At 39.6% G+C, this 19,057-nt stretch overlaps 2 protein-coding genes across 5 annotated transcripts in view; one reads left to right on the top strand and one right to left on the bottom strand.

Moving 5' to 3' along the window:
• LOC143347066 (uncharacterized) overlaps positions 1-13,323 on the bottom strand; it is a 97,721-nt gene extending 84,398 nt beyond the window's left edge. For 3 of the 4 annotated variants that reach the window (XR_013080553.1, XM_076775922.1, XM_076775923.1), the window contains exons 1-3: positions 13,265-13,323; positions 7,944-8,522; positions 1,711-2,058 (exon numbers count right to left, since the gene is read on the bottom strand). Coding sequence is in view for 2 of the 4 variants with exons in the window: in XM_076775922.1 (XP_076632037.1) it covers positions 1,711-1,782 (72 nt within the window). In the remaining 2 variants the exon portion in view is untranslated. The remainder of the gene's footprint in view (positions 1-1,710; positions 2,059-7,943; positions 8,523-13,264) is intronic. The other variant, XM_076775924.1, reaches the window with a different exon arrangement.
• The window catches only part of LOC143347068 (5'-3' exonuclease PLD3), an 80,162-nt gene that overhangs the window by 29,604 nt on the left and 31,501 nt on the right, over positions 1-19,057 (top strand). The window lies entirely within an intron of this gene.

The raw sequence follows: 19,057 nt of genomic DNA, 5'->3' as shown, positions 1-19,057 counted from the left end.
TAGAAGCATAGTTCTCTTATATTATGTAAAAGTCTCTTTTTCTTTTTCGGAAAAAAGGTGCTCCAAAGTTTGGAAATCACTGCTATAAAATCTTTAGAAAGTGATATAGCGTTGGACCAACACTCTTCAACATTCCCAAAATACGTTGACACTGAGCAAATATAAATATATTAATAATGAATGAGTATGTCGTTAGATTGAACAGATAACTATGTGAAAGGCAAACAACGGCAGTGTCACGTAGAAATGCACGAATAACGGTCCCGAAATTATCACTTGAAAGCGAGAATCAGCGAATAAATAGAGCGTTTTAGCCTTCAATGCAATGTACATAATGCATTGATTATTCATGGCAATTTTGGTATCTGTTCCACGTTTATTTAGTATTAACTACGATAATACTATCATCTAGATTGATTAAACATATTGGTCATCGGAGGTTTAACTTGCACGCGAAAAACTAAATACAATTTATGGTTAATTGTTTGCGCGTTAGTAATAAAATATTATCATGATTGCTCGTAGCAACGAGGTAATAGTTCGCGCTGCTTGTGACTTCGTTAATTCCCTTTTTCTCTATTCACGCATTCGAACACACGTGTACAGGTACCTTGTTGGGTTCATACTTCTTCAAACATAATTATCAAAGTCAACCTTGCAGAGTGCACTGAAATAAATAGCAAATGACACATGCAAGTAAAACTACGTTGCATATTTCTGTTATCCGGAATTTCCATGTACTTGAGCTGCGAAGGATTAATGGAAATGCGGTTTAAATAATTTAAGCGAGATCAAAAGCCAGGGGTTTGCTGACCCCTGGCCTAATCGTCTAGTCTAATCCCTACCATTCGCTTCTCCACGCCCAAACCACCACCTCGAGGATCTTATTAAACTTGTTCGGTTATAAGTTAAATCCCTGGCGACCAATAAGTTTATCTAGCCAAGATGACAGAACCTGTAATTATAATCTGTTTCATTATTGTAGACAGTTGTTGCGACACGGATAGCGAACGGTAATTTCATTCACGATTTGTGTACCGCTGCTCTTGCTCTAAACTAATGTCCCAAGAGTTGGTTGAATTAGGGTCATTCGGAGGCGCAATGCTAAGTGACGTATACCACTAAGTGTATTTAAACGGTAACAATGGATATAGATGTATGCTTAACTATGTTTGATGTGTTCTATTCACTGTTTAAGCGGGTTCTCGGCGAAATCAGAATGTAGTCTGGCGCGCGGAGTGGATTTTCGTTTAACGCCGAACCGGGGAATATTCCTATTGTTTGCGTAGAGTGCAGATTATTTAGGTTTGATGAAACACTGATAAACAAATTTCTAAGATGCGAAATCGTATCAGTCTCACCTACCTCCTACGCGTCGCAACGATCAATACTAAATAAACGTGAAAGCTGGGCTTGCTGTATTTTGTTATCGAAATCTCAGATTTCACGTAGAGAGGTTTGGACGAGATTTTGTTCCCCGAACCGATGAAAAATGTTTGTTCAGACGAAAATAAGTCGAAACGCGATCTTATCCGGACTGCCTTCAATCATACTTTACTCCAGTTACTAAAAAATGATCGAAAATTTAATACAATTGAAAATAGTTCGAAGACGATCGTGTTTGGGCTTATTTTGATCGGGAACGAAATGGTGGAAACCGCGCGGACCGCAAAGGGTTGCGTGGGCCCCGTCCACCACCGACCACCTTACCATTGTGAGCATCGTGTTGGCGCTGTCGGTGCTAGTGTTGATCGTGGTTTCGGAGGCGGTGCTCGAGCCCATGACCACGACCTTCGGCACGGTGCGACAGCTCCGACTGCCGCCAGCCGATTTGAAGTGCAGCCTTCGCAGCGCCGAGGCCGCGTGCGACAGCAAATCGGTTTCGCGTGAATTCTCCGTTCCATTGTGGCGATGTGCCGAGCTGGCTCCGCGCGATGCCTGTGGCTGCGACTGCGACTGTGGCTGCGACTGCGGCTCGGCCGCCGCCGCCGAATCGGTCCCATTCCCCCGCGAGCTGCCGCCGTTTCTACGGCTCGAGCCGCGACCATCCAAACATCCCTGCTTCGCAAAACACCGGACGCCAAACAACGATCATTCCCCGCGTCAAACTGCGTCAACATATCTCGAACGACGGCGAAAGAACGACACCGAACGGTCAAACTTTGCCAATCTATCGTAAACCCTTCCCTAGTGTCACAGTTTTCATCTTTCATCGTGTCACAAAGTTGTTTCCATTTCTGGAAACACTCGTTGGAATATGTTTACGTTTGTTTGGCGTTAGGGTAATCCGAAGTTACGGATATCCCAACTCGGGTTGCATACCCTGCTCGACATTGTCAAGCAATTCGATAGATAGAATTGTAGACAAAATTTGGTGGACAGATAAAGGAAATACGTATAAATTAAATTTAACCAAAGTAGTATATACAGGGTGTTCGGCCACTTCTGGGAAAAATTTTAATGAGAGATTCTAGAGGCCAAAATAAGACGAAAATCAAGGATACTAATTTGTAGATTGAGGCTTCAAAGTTATAGAAACATTTCCGGTCACACAGTATATTTTCGGTAAAGAATTTTTTTCTCGAAAGTGAGTAGGATTTCGGAGGTATGTGTATTCGCCAAAAATGATTATAATGGATCCCCGCAACTGAAAATAATTTTTTTAGAACGATTTGAAATTTTTTCTTTTCGCCGAAAAATTTTCTGGTCGATATGGAACTTTATTGGATATTAATAACTTTTTAACGAATCTGAAAATGTCGTTATTCTGTTTTTCTTAAAGTGGATCGTTGCAATATGTTTGCGTTTGTTTCCCAAAGTTATAGATATCCGAACTCGGGCTGCACACCCCGCTCGACAGTGAAAAAACAATTCAATCGATACGTAGAATCATAAATTTTGGTGATCAGGTAGATCTGTGGGTATGATTTGTGAGGTCACCACATTTCACATCTTACGATTTCTTATTCAACGTTTGTCGACGCATAAAGAAATCCCTTGAAACGATTCAAATTCGGATGATAGATTTTTTGGATGTGTATTGCATTGTTGCCCTATGTGTCAAAATACGTAGGCCCTGTTCGCCATCGTTCGGTACACGTCAACGTATCCTCCTAGGAACCATAAACGTAACGATTTACCGTACGACAAGTCGACACAACGAGATGCAACGATAATTGATAATAATTTATATATATATATATATGTTTACTCGTTGAAAGAAATTGAAAGTATCGTTAGTCCGTATTATCGTATCTTTGTTAAAACCAGAGCTTTCTCTTTAGTGGAATTAGACAATAATATTTTTATTAGAACAACTTTGTATATCCAATGGACAAGAATAATATAAGGTAAAAATTTAATTAAAATTTTATTCTCACTATTAATTACAGAAGCCCCACGCATAATAAATTTTTATGATTTAGAGATTTCAGAGGGTAGATTCTTCCTTCACCTTTTGAGAACTCCAAAAACAATGATGAAAGTTTATATAAACACACGTTCTGTTTTATTTAATTTAATCACAAATTCTATGGCTTTACTACACTGTTTGTACATTATATTCGATAACTCTTTATCTTCCTGTACGGAAGATTGACAAATCAATCTTGAGTCAGTGTCTTGAGCAGTCGAGTGTATGAATTATTGGAAGAAGTTCTATAAGATATACGTTGCATGTAGTTTATGCATGACGGTGCATCGGCACATTTCAACCGAGTGGACAGACACTTCTTGAACGAACAACTTTCTAACACATTCGGATTCTTAATATTGGGACTATTTAAAAATATTTCGTGTTAAAAAATCAACGAATCAAAGATTTTGACAGTATAATTATGGATAACTATAATTATGTAGAGTTAAAGAATTATCACGAAACATTAAAAACGATTTTGCGAACGCGCGATCCTGTCTACGCTTGGCAATGATAACTTGGAACATTTTGTCAACAATGTTACCCTTGTTTACATTTTCCAGAGATACGAACAAACAGTTTCAGTATTTGTTAGTCTCCCTCGTGAGCTGTTTGTGCATCGGTTTCTCCCCTAATGGTATCAAATGTTCAAGAGGGTGGTCGAAGTAAATGTTACTCAGTTTGGTCAGAGCTATTCAAATAGCAAGAAAGGGTATAGCCGAATAAGGGGGTCAAATGTGCCCCCAAACCGAATTGAACGAATGATGGGTCATTCGATAGCTTATCCAAAAAAAACCATTTGTGCAAATTTTTAACTTGAAATCTCGACCGTGGGGGTAGTAATGGGGTGAAAACGAAAATCATGTTTTTGAACAATTTCTCTTAACCTATTGAGTAAAAAAATGTAAAAAAATTCAGAGACACTTCGGGTACTGGGATACATATTTTGGGAGATTTTCAGATTTTTTGATCGAAGAACCAGGTAGTAAAAAATAAAAAACCGCAAAAAATGCCGAAAAATGCCAATTACGTATCGAAGGAGGCCCGGAACTATTTTTATACTTTTACAGTAAACACGTATTGCTATTACTATTATTCTCAATTTTTTTCAGATTTTTCATTTTGGTGCGCCGCAGTGAAAAAAAATAAAAACCGATTTTTTCCTCATTTTCTGCGTATTAGAGTAACTTACACGTTGAATTTTTATGCATTCTTCAATATGCGAGTGTTTTGTACACTGTTTAATGTTTCTACACTAAGCAAAATTACATAACAATTGAAAGAAATAAAATAAACCAACCGTTGAGCGCAAGATATCCTAAAAAATCAACGATGTTTTCAACAGGGTCGTTGGCGCAGCGTTAGAGTGTCCGACTGTGGAACCGCTGGAAGTTTTTTTACCGTAGGTTCGAGTCTCTCTTTGGGACTTAGAATTTTTTTTTATTCGTTATTTTTTTTCCAAATTCTAACTATATAACAATGGTTTATATTTATTTATAAATATTCTAAAGGCATTTTACAAATATTTTAACCTGAAATATGTATAAATATAATTTTGGTGCGATTTTTGCATAGGATGATTTTCTTATCTCCACATCATTTAAAAATAACTTCAAAAAAATTAAGGATACATATTGTTAAACTATAGCAATATTTAATATACTGTTAAAATCCAAAGTGATTTGAGAATTCGGTTTATGACACAGTTTTCTGGTACATTGTAGTTATTAGGAATCGTTTTTTTCGTAAAATTATTTTTCGTTATTAGTCACTCTGTAGCAAGTTACTCTGTAGCAAACATTCATATTTATCAAAGAAAGAAAAAAAAGGAAAGATCTGCTTGATCGAAGGGGGAGAAGAAGTAATAGTAAGCCAGTATAGAATCTTCTGTTCTAATCCATTTACAATAGTCAAAGGTAAGAGATTTGATAACTAACATTTTACATTAAGTTCAGTTTAAGAGATGTTAAACAATAATCGTGGTTGACAAAAAAAATAAGGACGCAAAGACGCTCCAAAATTATATTTATACATATTTCAGGTTAAAATATTTGTAAAATACCTTTAGAATATTTATAAATAAATATAAATCATTGTTATATAGTTAGAATTTGAAAAAAAAAAATAACGAATAAAAAAAAATTCTAAGTCCCAAAGAGAGACTCGAACCTACGGTAAAAAAACTTCCAGCGGTTCCACAGTCGGACACTCTAACGCTGCGCCAACGACCCTGTTGAAAACATCGTTGATTTTTTAGGATATCTTGCGCTCAACGGTTGGTTTATTTTATTTCTTTCAATTGTTATGTAATTTTGCTTAGTGTAGAAACATTAAACAGTGTACAAAACACTCGCATATTGAAGAATGCATAAAAATTCAACGTGTAAGTTACTCTAATACGCAGAAAATGAGGAAAAAATCGGTTTTTATTTTTTTTCACTGCGGCGCACCAAAATGAAAAATCTGAAAAAAATTGAGAATAATAGTAATAGCAATACGTGTTTACTGTAAAAGTATAAAAATAGTTCCGGGCCTCCTTCGATACGTAATTGGCATTTTTCGGCATTTTTTGCGGTTTTTTATTTTTTACTACCTGGTTCTTCGATCAAAAAATCTGAAAATCTCCCAAAATATGTATCCCAGTACCCGAAGTGTCTCTGAATTTTTTTACATTTTTTTACTCAATAGGTTAAGAGAAATTGTTCAAAAACATGATTTTCGTTTTCACCCCATTACTACCCCCACGGTCGAGATTTCAAGTTAAAAATTTGCACAAATGGTTTTTTTTGGATAAGCTATCGAATGACCCATCATTCGTTCAATTCGGTTTGGGGGCACATTTGACCCCCTTATTCGGCTATACCCTTTATACCACCTTCCGTTGAAAGAACCCCAGAACCTTTGTTTTTCCCCTATCGGTATTTATGTACTTGGAAACTTTTTCTTTTATTACTTTGTTACATCGTTGTTCGTGTATTTGTAATTATATTTGAAAAAAAAACATTGTAATTCCTGATTAGATATTATTATTTAATTCCACTAAAAACAATCGACTTTTACTGAAACGCCTCGGTTTTAAAAAACACGTAATAATAATAGCATTTTTATTTCTAAGAGGCTAGAGAGACTAAAAATGAAAATAATTATAATAATAAAGAAGGTACGAACTTGAGGGGAAAAAGAGAGAAAAGTTTGAGGAATAGGAGGAGCACGAAAGTTATGGATATTAAAGATTCATGAACAGATACGTGTAAGGAAAGTTAGGTTAAAATAAAAAGAGATGATTAAGGATGAAACTTTTAGCCGAGTATTTACAGGGAAGAAGAGTGGAGGCGAGTGAATACGAGGAGGTAAAAGATTGAAATAGTGAGGTGTAGAATATGAGAAGGAACCAGAGAATTGGATGGAGTGAAAAACAGTAAAGAACAGAAGGTATTCGTCTCGCGTACTGCAAGAGCTTTGGCATGAAATTCAATGTTTCAGAGTGGAGGACTTTATTCACTAGATCAGTGTTTCTCAAACTGCACCACCTCACGAGACCTTTTAGCAAAGGCATTTTTCCGGCGGTCACCTTGCAGTAGAATTTCTTTATTTTGTTTAAATATATATTTTAAATCATTTCTTTCTTCTATAGTTAAATGGTTTTACAAAAGATTTATTTCTGAAACTATTACAATCTTAATAGTTTTCTTTTGCGTCCATCCAGTCGCTGAACTTTCGTTCATCGAACTTTTCATCGAACACGACCGCGCCGTATGAAAGGCTATACACAACCCACCCACGCACTTTACAATTATCGTACGAACGGCCGTATCAACCCTAGTTGTGCAACTTAAGCCAGAGTTCTGGTTTGCATGGATGGAAAATCGACTGTTTTACGAAAGGCATTTTTTTTTCACCCCGATCTTAAAATTTCATTACGATGCTCATGAATACGCTCAGGAATACAATTGCAAACTTTAAAGTCATTTTTCTTGAAACGACTTTTCGATCTATGGCGGATAAAAACTCGAAGAAATAAATTTTCAATTAGTCTGCTATTACAGAGCGATCGCGATATATTTTTAAATTCTATTGGGTCAACTTTAAGTTTTTTTATAATAATTCGTTTTAACCACCCCAAGAAATCAGAGCTCTGCCTTAAGGGGGTATAGGAGTCTGAAAATTGGGTAACTTTCATAATCATTAAAAATTTTTAATACTTTTGACCGTTTCATGCATAAATTCGAGGGTCGATCGATAGCTAAAGTCTCGAACAACTTTCACATATCAAATTCACCCCTTTGAAAACTCTTTCTACAAAAGTTTGTTTTCTCTGTTACGAACCATCGTAATAAAGGGTTAATTTGGAGTAAAAAAAAAAACCTACGTTCGTCAAATATTCTTTCAGATCGTACAAATAAATGTTTCGTGGGCACCCTGAAAGAGATATAAAGAAATAGCCTTGCAGACTTCTACACTCCCTTAATCGTACGATGAGTCGTTAGGTCTGTACGTTGCTATCATTTTACGGGTCACTGGTACTCACGTGGTTCTTGTGTTCCGGGGTGGAGGGCGGATTCGGTGTGTTTGGCAGAGAACCCCCCGTGGGGGTGCAGTGCCGCAGTCGCGCCAGGGCCGTACGAAGCCCCTCCGTCACGAGGCTCTTTTATTTAATCCTCGTGGTTGCCTTCACTCGCCTTACCTCGTTTCGCCTCCCTTCGGCCCCGTAAGGGCTCGTTACGCTTTCCCTGCTGCGATTTCGTTCGTGCGTTTCTTCTTCCGTTGTCACTCCGTCGCCCTTTGTCCTCGAGAAACGGCACTTCCGGCACCGTGACTCGACTCGAGCTTCGTGCTCGAACGAAAACCCGAACCCGGTGCAACGTTTTAACGAACGTCCAACACGCACTTCCCCTTAACCGCCTTCGAAGAAGTGCGACGCGATAACTGGCATCTGGATCTTTTTGTCGACTGTTAACGATTGCCTAATCGATCCACGCAGCTATGCAATCGCGTGGCACTCTGATCCCGGCGATCTCGATCCCCGAACGCGTCGTCTTCATCCTCGTTTTCGTCTTCCAACCGAAGACTTTCGGGACTATTCGATTCTCGAGCGTGGGTGCTGCTTCTACAAACCACGTAAAATTTGTTGCACTGTCTCGAAGGTCACAGTATCTTTTTTTTTCAATCGTTACGTTTGACGACAGTAGACAATTTTCGATACCATTTTTGCTCCTTATTTGTAACGAGAGAAGAAAACTATTTACTCCTTTTCGCGTAAAAGTAGACTGTAAATTCTTAAGGATCGATAACAGTAATTTGATTTCAGGACAAATTTATAATTGAGAATTTGTTAATATGAACTTCTACTTTTAGAAGCTGAAGAAATGGTTGGATACTAAGATAGATAAGATCATCATTTTGACGATTATGTATTCCAATTAAACTATTTTAATGTATATTGACTGTACAGTTGCAACAAAATGTCGTAATTTTACAATACTCAAACAGCTTCCAAACTTTCAACAGATGTATTTTAATTCCATTCTAAATAAAATAAAACTCTCTAGTGTACAACGAAGAAAATATAACCAAGGCGAAAAAATTATAAATTACAGTATTTAAAAAAAAAAGTTTCCTATACGAGATTAACTTGGAAAAATCGAGCACCGTATAATAATTTTAAAAAAATTCCTTAAGAAATTATGACAGAAAATTTACTCAAAATCAAATGTATGATTTAAATAAATTAAATTCTAAAATCGACTGTTAAAGATATACGAGTCTGCTGGTCTAACGAGATTGGGGGCTGTTTGGGTGTAAATTTAGGCTGGATTTCTTCCCGCGTAGCATCAAATAAATGCCGTAACGCGTAACGGTGTATCGTTATCGTAAAATCGTGTATTATGTCACGGCATTTAGAGTCGGTCGCGTCACGTGAAAACGGACCTTCGACGAGGGGGTTCGCAACGGACGATGGAACGTGCACGCGAGCACGCGGCGCCTGGCACGTGATCACGGTGAATGCAACGTCGGGAAAAGGGTGCACAGGAAAGAGGCGCGAAAAGAAGTTTCGCGTGCAGCTTTGGCAGACGATCGAACGCCGGAGCGTCCGTGGAAATATCCTCCCGTTAGATGTATATCGCGCAACGGTCGATAATTTAATGCTCGTTACCGAACGACGACACCGGACGTGAAGCAACGAGGCCTCCTTCCTCCGTGAGCCCGTTTCCAAAGAGCCAAATCCGCGCGAAGGCAAAACCGAGCACGACGTCCTCTCGTTTCGAGAACCGGCTAAGAGGATTACAAGACCGAAAAAGAAAAATAAAATACCGCGACATCGAGGTGGAGGGGGGAAAAAGGGACGAGGACGTTGCAACGTTAACGGGATGTCCTGATTTTCGACTACGTTTCGCAGATCCGAGCCAAGAAACGACGACAGCTGTTCCTGGCCAACTTTTGTTAGCACGAGATAACCGCAACCTTGTCTCTCGGTCGAGCCTCGATTCTAATTGTCTCACGCTTTATCAGGAAGGAGCAAAACATTGATAGAAACATTTATTGATACCGAAATCTCCGCCACGTTGCCTTCGTTACAGAGATCCCCTGATCCCAATCGTACCATGTTGCGCGCCGATGTTAGACTAGCTGTACCAGGCTTGAACAAAACATCGACTGCAATTAACCAACTTTATTGACACGAGATCGCTACCACGCTGTTTTCGTTGCAGTCGGGAATCCCTGATTCGAAACCGTACCATGGTACAGGCTGCACTAATTCTACGCTAACTGGTTCAAACGGAATACCGACAAATCGGATGACCGATATTCGTTAGAAACGAGATTTCAATTACGTCGTCTGCGTTACAGTTGGAAACGTCCGATTACATTTACACCAATCTACAAGGCTGCACTAATTTTACATTAATTCAAGTGGAAGTCTGACAAATCGGATGATCAATATTAGAAACAAGATTTCGACTATATGGTCTACATTACAGTTGGAAATATCTGATTACATTTACACCAATCTACAAGGCTGCACTAATTTTACATTAATTCAAGTGGAAGTCTGACAAATCGGATAATCAATATTAGAAACAAGATTTCGACTATATGGTCTACATTACAGTTGGAAATATCTGATTACATTTACACCAATCTACAAGGCTGCACTAATTTTACATTAATTCAAATGGAATTCTGACAAATCGGATGATCAATATTCGTTAGAAAGGAGATTTCGACTATGTCGTCTGCATTACAATTGGGAATACTTGATTACATTTACACCAATCTACAAGGCTGCACTAATTTTACACTAACGCAAACGGAATACTGACAAATCGGATAATCAATACTTATTAGATACGGGATTTCTATTATCTTTATTGCATTTGGAAATATCTAGTTCCACTTGCAGCATTCTACAGACTGTTTTAAATAAAATTCGCTGGTAATTAGAATCAGATCACGACCAGTTGTCTATACGTTTGAATATTTGTGGTTTCAATCTTGCCATATGCCACAACGTCCCAATTTTGGATTAGCTCTGTGATAGGTTCGAGCAAATGATCGACCGCGGATGGCTAACCTTTATTGACACGAGATTCTCGCCACGTTGCCTTCGTTACACTCGAGAATCCCCGATTCCAATCATATCGTATTACAGAACGCCCCAATTTTGGATTATCTACACGACGTTTGAGCAAAGCATTAACCAGCGATTGGCCAGATTTCATTAACAGGAGATCCCTGCCATATTGCTTTATTTACAATCGGGGAATCCTGGTTCAAACTGTGCCAAGTTACAAGCAGCTCTGATGTAAGATTAATTAAACAAGCCTCGGATCAAACAGCAGTTAGCCAACATTTATTGACACGAGATTGGTACCAAGTTGTGTTCGTTGAGAGTCTTTGATTCAACCTGTTATAGTCTACACCGTCTCTTGCCAAGCAACACAAATTCGTTAAGAACATTAACAGTTCATCCGTGCCAAGATGTTTGTTACGATAATTAGCTTCTGCTGTCTCCGTTACAGCAGGGGAATCCTAATTCGAACAGTACCCTGCTCCAAACGACACCAACTTTAGACCATTATAGGTTTGATTAAATTTTCTTAATACAAGTAGTCGGATGTCCCTAATTTCAATCGTATCCTGTTACAAAATGACCCATTTTTTAACCAAAACATCGACCTCGGTTGCCAACTACCATTAACAGGAGATTACGACGACATTATCTTCGTCACACTCGAGAATCCCTGATTTCAATCGTACCAAGTTGCAGAGGATATCAAACTAACGACCTACACAGGTTCGTGCAAAATTTTATTAGATCACTGTCATAGTTACAGTCGAATGCCCCTGATCCCAATCGCGACACGTTACGGATTGCACCAGCGTCTAACTATGTATAAACAGAACATCGAGCAACTTTTATTAGATAGAAATCGCGATCGTGTTGACTTCATTAGAGTCGGAAATCTATGATTCCAATCGTACCGTGTTACCAAACGCCCCAATTTTGGATTAGCTATATCAGGTTCGAGGAAAGCATCGACCGGGTGAGGCCAACCTTTATTGACACGAGATCGTCACAACGTTGCCTTCGTTACAGCGTAGAGAATTCCTGATTGCAATCGTTAAACGTTACAGACTGTTCCAATGTTATTCTCGCTGTACAGGTTCGAACGGGTATATCGCCAGCGGGCCAGTCGACTAATTTATCGGATCGTTACAGCGTAGGAATCCCCCCTCGTTTCTAATTGTAGAATTTTCCAACCAATTTAAAACAACTATCGCAACGTTGTACAACTTTTAGTACTATGTAATTACTACCACTATTGTTCGAATCGACTTTGAGCTATATAGGTACGAGCATCGAGGACGGTGCAGTTGATTAACTTTTTTCTTGCACGAGATCGCGAGCTACGAGAATCCCTAAATCTAATTGTACCGCGTTACAGAAGGTACGAACTTTTATCGAGATCACCGATGACTTCGTTACGTACGAGAATCCCTGATTGGTGCCGTGTCGCAGATGTTAAATTACGTATATCGATCGAAGCGAAACATTGACAGTGGTATAGTCGAGTATATATGTTGTTAATCGTGTCGTAAGACGTCCCAATTTTCGGCTACGATTCGATCAAAACACCGACAGCGGTCGACCAACTCTCCAGCCACGCCGTCTGCCTTGGAACCGTTTGAAAAAAAAAGAAAAGAAAAACGCCCCAATTTTGAATCGTCCAAACTCGAGGAAGATACCAAACATTCGTCGACACGAGATCTCCCAACCACGTTGCCCCCAGTTACACTCGATAATTACCGATTCGAATCGCACGACGTTGCACCGAGTTCAAAACAACGTACGCGATGATCACCGCGTAAAAACAAAAAAAAAAAAATCGACGGTCCCAGGTGCACGATGTCGCAGTCCGAAGTTCGATTTCACCGATCGCGGTTCCATTCGAGGACACTGGTTAAGAGACCCTCGTTGGTCGAACCGTGACCTCTCGGCGAGATGCGAGCACTCGGCGCATACCGAGAGAAACTTATGAAAAGAGCACGCGAGAAACAGCGTTTTCGCCACTTGTCACGATCGAAGGGTACAGCGTGTGCCCGTGTGTGCGCGCGGATGGTGGAATTATGTAGAGCAAAGCGGTTGGTAAACACGGTGAGGACGAATCGAAGGAACGGAATAACGCGAAAAAGGGGGTTACTGTTGGAGGAAGCGAGGACATCGACCCATGAGAGGGCCACTGTCTGCGAACGAGTCGAGGGAAATAAGGGCAGGGTTGTTCGACCGGTTGTACGCGGTTCGCGACATCGTAACGAGGAAAATGGTGTTTAGACTTTTTTAGATACCTGCGTTCCGTCGAAAAAAGCGCACCTTTTGCCTTCGCATTCCACGGATTACTGGCGTGGAGTACGAGCATCGAGAAAGGACACTGGCGCTTGCGCTTTTCCGTCGAGGGGGTGAAACCACCGAACCAGCAGCACCGTCGCAGACGACCCCGTAACCTCCCTCCCTCGCCGTTTCTCCTCCTCTTCCTCCGTCGTGTTCGCCCTCTCGCTCCGTGGTCTCTTTTACGACTCCATCCCCTACTCTCGTTAGCTTGCATTTCCGTCCATTCCTTTTCTATTCACCCTTATTGTGAGTTTTCCTTATTCTCTTGCGATTCTACGTGTCACTGGCGACGACACGAGATCAACCGGAAGGGAACTCGAGGGTTCGGAGGAACGGTCACGCGGTTCTGGAAATCGGCGAACCGTATCGAGAACAGAAGAAAGAAAACAGTTGATCGTAGTCGTTAACGGCACAAAGAGTGCTTGGATAAATCGGGGAAAAGTAAGCCCCTCAACGGCAGTTTTCAACAATCGCGACTAACCTCCGGCGTCTACGTGGACGAAACCACCCCCACGTAAAATGGATAATAATCCTCACGTGTGCAAACACAGAGTTCGTCGTAAAACTCGTCAAAGAAATAATATTTAATCAAGCGAAAATCATTGATTAGTGTAAATATAGAGGGTGACACCGAAATAGATGGTCCCACTACCAAGGAACAGTGCCCCCGATAGTAGCCAGATGACTTCTATGAAACTTTCCACCCAGATGGAGCATTTAAAAATATTATAACTCGTATTTCTGTCATGTCGAGCTGTATTAGTGTTCAGGGGGCGAAAACCACCCTCAAAGTTGTGAATGAAACAGCTATTTGATTAAAGACTCTATCGCAAAACCTTTGGAAAATCTCTTCTTACATTTCCTTGGAGAATTAGGTTCGAACGATTTGAACGCGAGTATCAGGCGATATAAAAACAGGCGTGTTAAAACTTGTAGGGATGAAGAGGGGTCGCGTAAATATGGGTCTAGAAACTCTTCTTTTTCAAGATATAAACACGTTTTTTTTATGGTGAAATGTTTTAGGGGTGCTTGGAATGTGCTCGTAAAAATTGCTAAAAATTGCTAAAAAATACCCCTCCCCCTCCACGCAAAATACTGTCGAAGATGTTCAGAAATTCTCGGAGTGTTCTCAATTTTATTTTGGATAGCAGTAGGTTCTAGGACATTATTTATTTCCAACAGAAAAGATATCGCGTCTAAAAAATTTGGCACAAAACGTGTTTATATCTCGAAATGGAGGAGTTTCCGAAGCTATATTTATATGACCTTTTTCGTCCTCGGAAAGAGTAGAATACGCTATCAAACTTGGACCACCTATTTCGGTGTCATCCTATATAATCCTAGGGAGAGGTATCTATTCCTTTCTTATTGATCTACCCGAGCAAAAGCAAATTCGAGAAATATGCGTAGGAGGGTTTCTATCGTACGTTTCTGATCTTTTCGTACGAATTCTCTTCAGATATGTATCGCATACAGAGTAGGAAACGAATTACAAAAGTCATATAAAGATGAAGACCCATCGGTATTTTCGCACAAACGTCTTAAGTGTGTAAATAATGTATAAATATCTTGCCAACGAGAAAGAATAAGAAACGAAAAAGTGCTCCAGGTTAAATTTTAGAAATGTATTAACGAAACGAAAACTATCTCCACCATGTTTTGGATAATTTCAACAGAATATTGTCCTTGTCGAACGAATAAATCAGAAAAATATAAAAATAAAATAAAAATTCACAAAATAATGAGGAAATATGTTTCCACGTAGACGGGACAACGTGCACAGAGGAAAAATAATAATGAACACCCCGGGGGAAGGTCAACTAACGACAGCCCACTTAAAACATCCACCAAAGAAACAAATTTTTTCATATATACTGCACAGGACTGTAGCTTTGACATAAATACCATCGACCACGTTGGAAAACGCTAATTTAAAGGAAAGAATCGAGACGAATCGCTCAAATTTGAGTTCGAATTCACCATCGAGATTTCCTTTGGTCGCTTGATCCAATCATTAACTTTATGGATCACCAAGCCCCGATCACTCTTAAAAAATAAGCGGCTTACAGGGTCGTTCCACGCGAAATCTGACACAGTTTTTCGAGTAAAATTTTGAATTTCCTCTGAAATTTTAAACGAGATTTAAACTTATATTTTTCAACGTTTTTAAACTTTTTATTTGTACCTGCGGTTCGAAAGATTGTTCCCACCTTTCAGAAAAATATAATTTTAGTACTGAAAATTTGTACACATAAAAAGGATATCTCGATTAAATATTGGCAGTATAAGGTTTCTTTCTGTTATAAAAAACTATGTGAGTATTTATAAATACTTGTTGTTTCTGTGGAGTTCATCGACTTACCAACTTTACGAGGTGTTTTATGGAAAAATATTGGTTTTATCTGGAGAAATAGATAAAATTTAGATACCTTTTTGTCTTTTCGATAATATTTGCGTTGAATATTATATCATTTAGGTATGTAATTTCCATTTGAATGCAGCGACCTAATAACCCGCTCCGAGCCTGATGAAGTAACACTATTAATCACACGAGCTCGCTTTCTTGCCATAGGACGGGTTGGTTGTAAGCGGAAACTTTGAATCTAGCTTCAAGTTCTGAGGATCACTTTCTTCATTCATTGCACAAAGTTTCTTACCAAAGTATTTTAAACAATAGAGAAATCTTGCGTAAACGTAAAAACAACACAGACTATTGGACCGTTTCTCTGTTTCGTTAAAATATCCTCAGCATCGCGAGACAATTAGAACGATCCTCTACCAAAAATATGGAGTAAGAGGGAGACTACAGGTTTCGTGTTTTTTAAATATAAATGTGCCCTTCTGAGTTTGAGAAACGCTGTTACGAATGATTCTATTCCTTTCGCGCTTCGTTCGCCCGTCACCTTTTCTCGTTTGCAAAAATTTACTTTGCGATCGATTCGAACAACCTTTTCTGGCTCGGACGGCTCTGCAAATAATATGAGCGACCCTGAAAGGTGTTCGTGCACGTTGCACCCTCGTTGCTCTCTATTTGCGGACCGGTCCGGTTGTCGCGTGTCCTTTCGAAACGCACGACTACCCTTTCTCATCCTGACATTACCTTTTTTCTTCTCAGGTTTCTCCCGAGTATCTTTCACAATGCCCGGGGGCTGAATTTCCTTTTAGGGTCATTCCACGCGATATCAGACACTTTTTAGGGTAACATCCCCCCCCCCCCCTCTTACCCCTTCCGCTGATTTCCTTTTTCGTGACTCAAATACGTCGTAGTCCAGTGTTTTCCCGAGCCAGGGGGGCGTAAAAGAAAATTGTTAACGTGAAAAAACGTGGACAACGTCGCTTCGACTCGTATCGTATTTAAGCAAGAATATTTCAAAGGATATACAAGATTTGATATTTCTGTGGAACGAGTATGTAAGAGTCCAGAAGTCTGTAATGAAAAAAAAGACACATAAATGTCTCTTTTTATCAGCCCTTTCGAGGGGATTAATTCTTTCAATATTCCTATCAATTTGATACTTGGCAATAATTACGTGCAAGCGTCAAAATATCGAAGGACTCAGCAGTTTAGACCTTTCGTTAACTGTTTCGAAGTCCATATCGCCGAATCCAAGGCAAAATATTTCAGAAACAGCGCGGAAATTCGCTTTCAGAATTTTTTCCCTCCAAGGACCAAGCTTGGTGATGTTTGTTAACTGGAGAAAAGGTGTTTTTAAGCTCGTTTGTTGCTGTTATTGAATTATCGAGGGCTGAAATTTCATTTGCAACCTAATGTATTATAATAGTAAAAATTTAATTTCGTTTCGAGGTGTTTGTGGATGTTTGTGGAAGTGTGGTGTGCGAGAAACACGCATTGTGCAGGCGTAAACAAGATGGGAAGTGCCTTAAAGTTTTGACAAGTCGAGTTCCGCGTCGAACAGAACGTTGCCATATTAGTGGCAAATTATCGAGCCTGACAAATCTGTAGAACATCTGCGCAGATGCGCGAACGTTTCCTACGTGCTAGTGCCGTTCACCTCGGCCACTTTTGTCCCACATTTCGTACATCGGTGCTCCAATTTCGCATCTTTCGCGTTCACGAACGAAGCACGCGCGCCGATACCTCGAGGCTGCAGCTGGGAAAAAGGTTTCACCGATAACTCGAAAACGATCGAGCGGAATTCTCGATCTTCGAGAAAAGGGAAGACCATTCCCAAGAGAAACAGGCACGGAACAGCCTCCGAGCGTCAGTACATTTTTAAGTAAAACATTTAACGTAAAAACACGTATCTCTTAACGGCAAACTTTAAACGATAATTTGTAATCACGCTTTTCCCATTTATTGTTGTATAAAAAAAAAAATAAGTCATGGTATATTTGATCCAAATATAGTACGTTGAATCGTTTGTTAAAATATATTTTTTTTTAATTTGTTATGTACAATTTCCGTGACTCTAGAATTGATGTATTTGGATTTAGATGTTCTCATAGAATCGATTATAAAATCGTAAATTTACTGGAAATAATGCAGCTGAAATTATTATGTTTGTATACGTTTGGACTGCTTGCTTGTCGTTTCTAACGTTTCGAACAGTTCTTGCACTAATCTGTTAAAATTGCGCATCAAATAAAGCGTTAAATATTATTGCATTGTAAATTCCGTGTGTGTGGGTCGTTATTGACCCATAGAAGAGTGCGCAATTAACTCGAATCGAACACACACGCCCTCGAGTCGACTGGTAATGCGAGTTGATCGACCGTTTTGTCAAAACACCGCGCATAGTTATCGATCCTCGGTTTCCACGTGGCTCTACGTACGTTATAGCGACGTGGTAGCAGCCAAACTTCTCCGCACGCGCAACACCCACACCCACACACACACACATATACATACACATACGTGTACACACAGTTTTATCTCAAATGTATCCAAACTGCTACAAACATGTCAGTGGCGCCATTTGTTGAAACAAAATGATATCGTTTTCATTAAATCCGTGCCTTCGATTATGTTCTCATCATTAATCATGGTCTGTCTCGGTATTTCCAGATAACCCGTAGCCAGCTGTAACTGTTTCCTGACAGTTGCGAAACCGTATATGTATATTTAAAAATACGACACTTTCGAACGAACCGTTTAGATATTAATTTTCATATGGTTAAATGTTAAAACGATCTCGAAATCACCTTGTACTACGAAAATAGCTTTGACCCCGTGGAGCCCCGGGGCTCTTTGGGAAACGTTGGACCAGAGAATTGGCAGACAAGATGGAGACCTCCCGATCTACCGTTTGTCGTCACTTTGAAAAGCCTGAGCACAATGGCGCGCGAAAGTTTCCGCGCAGTTATTTTCCTAGCCTCGCTTCAAAGAGGGAAAACAAAGATGAATTTTGAATAACGTAGAACTAAAGTATAACGAGGTACAACGAGCTACAAGGCAGAAATATGTAACAGAAACGTTTCGTTTCCAAGGGATACTTTCCTCTCTATAGAATGGATAGATAAATAATACGGAAACTTTTACGCGCCGGTGGGCGTGGATGCTTTTACACAATTTGTTTGGATAATCTTTGGATAAACTCATTACAAGGAAAAATGAATCGCCTATGAGAACGTCGTTGAAACTGTCTTCTAAGACAATTAATGTCCGTCCAGCAGTCTAGTGCTCAGAAGTACTTCTAAGGATTTATCTTCGAATACTATAGTAGGATTCTGCATTCACTCATTTTACGCCTGGGTTGTCGATAGACTGTTCAGTGAAAGATTGTTTCTAT

Source organism: Colletes latitarsis, chromosome 10, assembly GCF_051014445.1.
Source record: "Colletes latitarsis isolate SP2378_abdomen chromosome 10, iyColLati1, whole genome shotgun sequence".
NCBI classification, from domain to species: Eukaryota; Metazoa; Arthropoda; class Insecta; order Hymenoptera; family Colletidae; genus Colletes; species Colletes latitarsis.
This window is presented reverse-complemented; position numbering and strand designations above follow the sequence as displayed.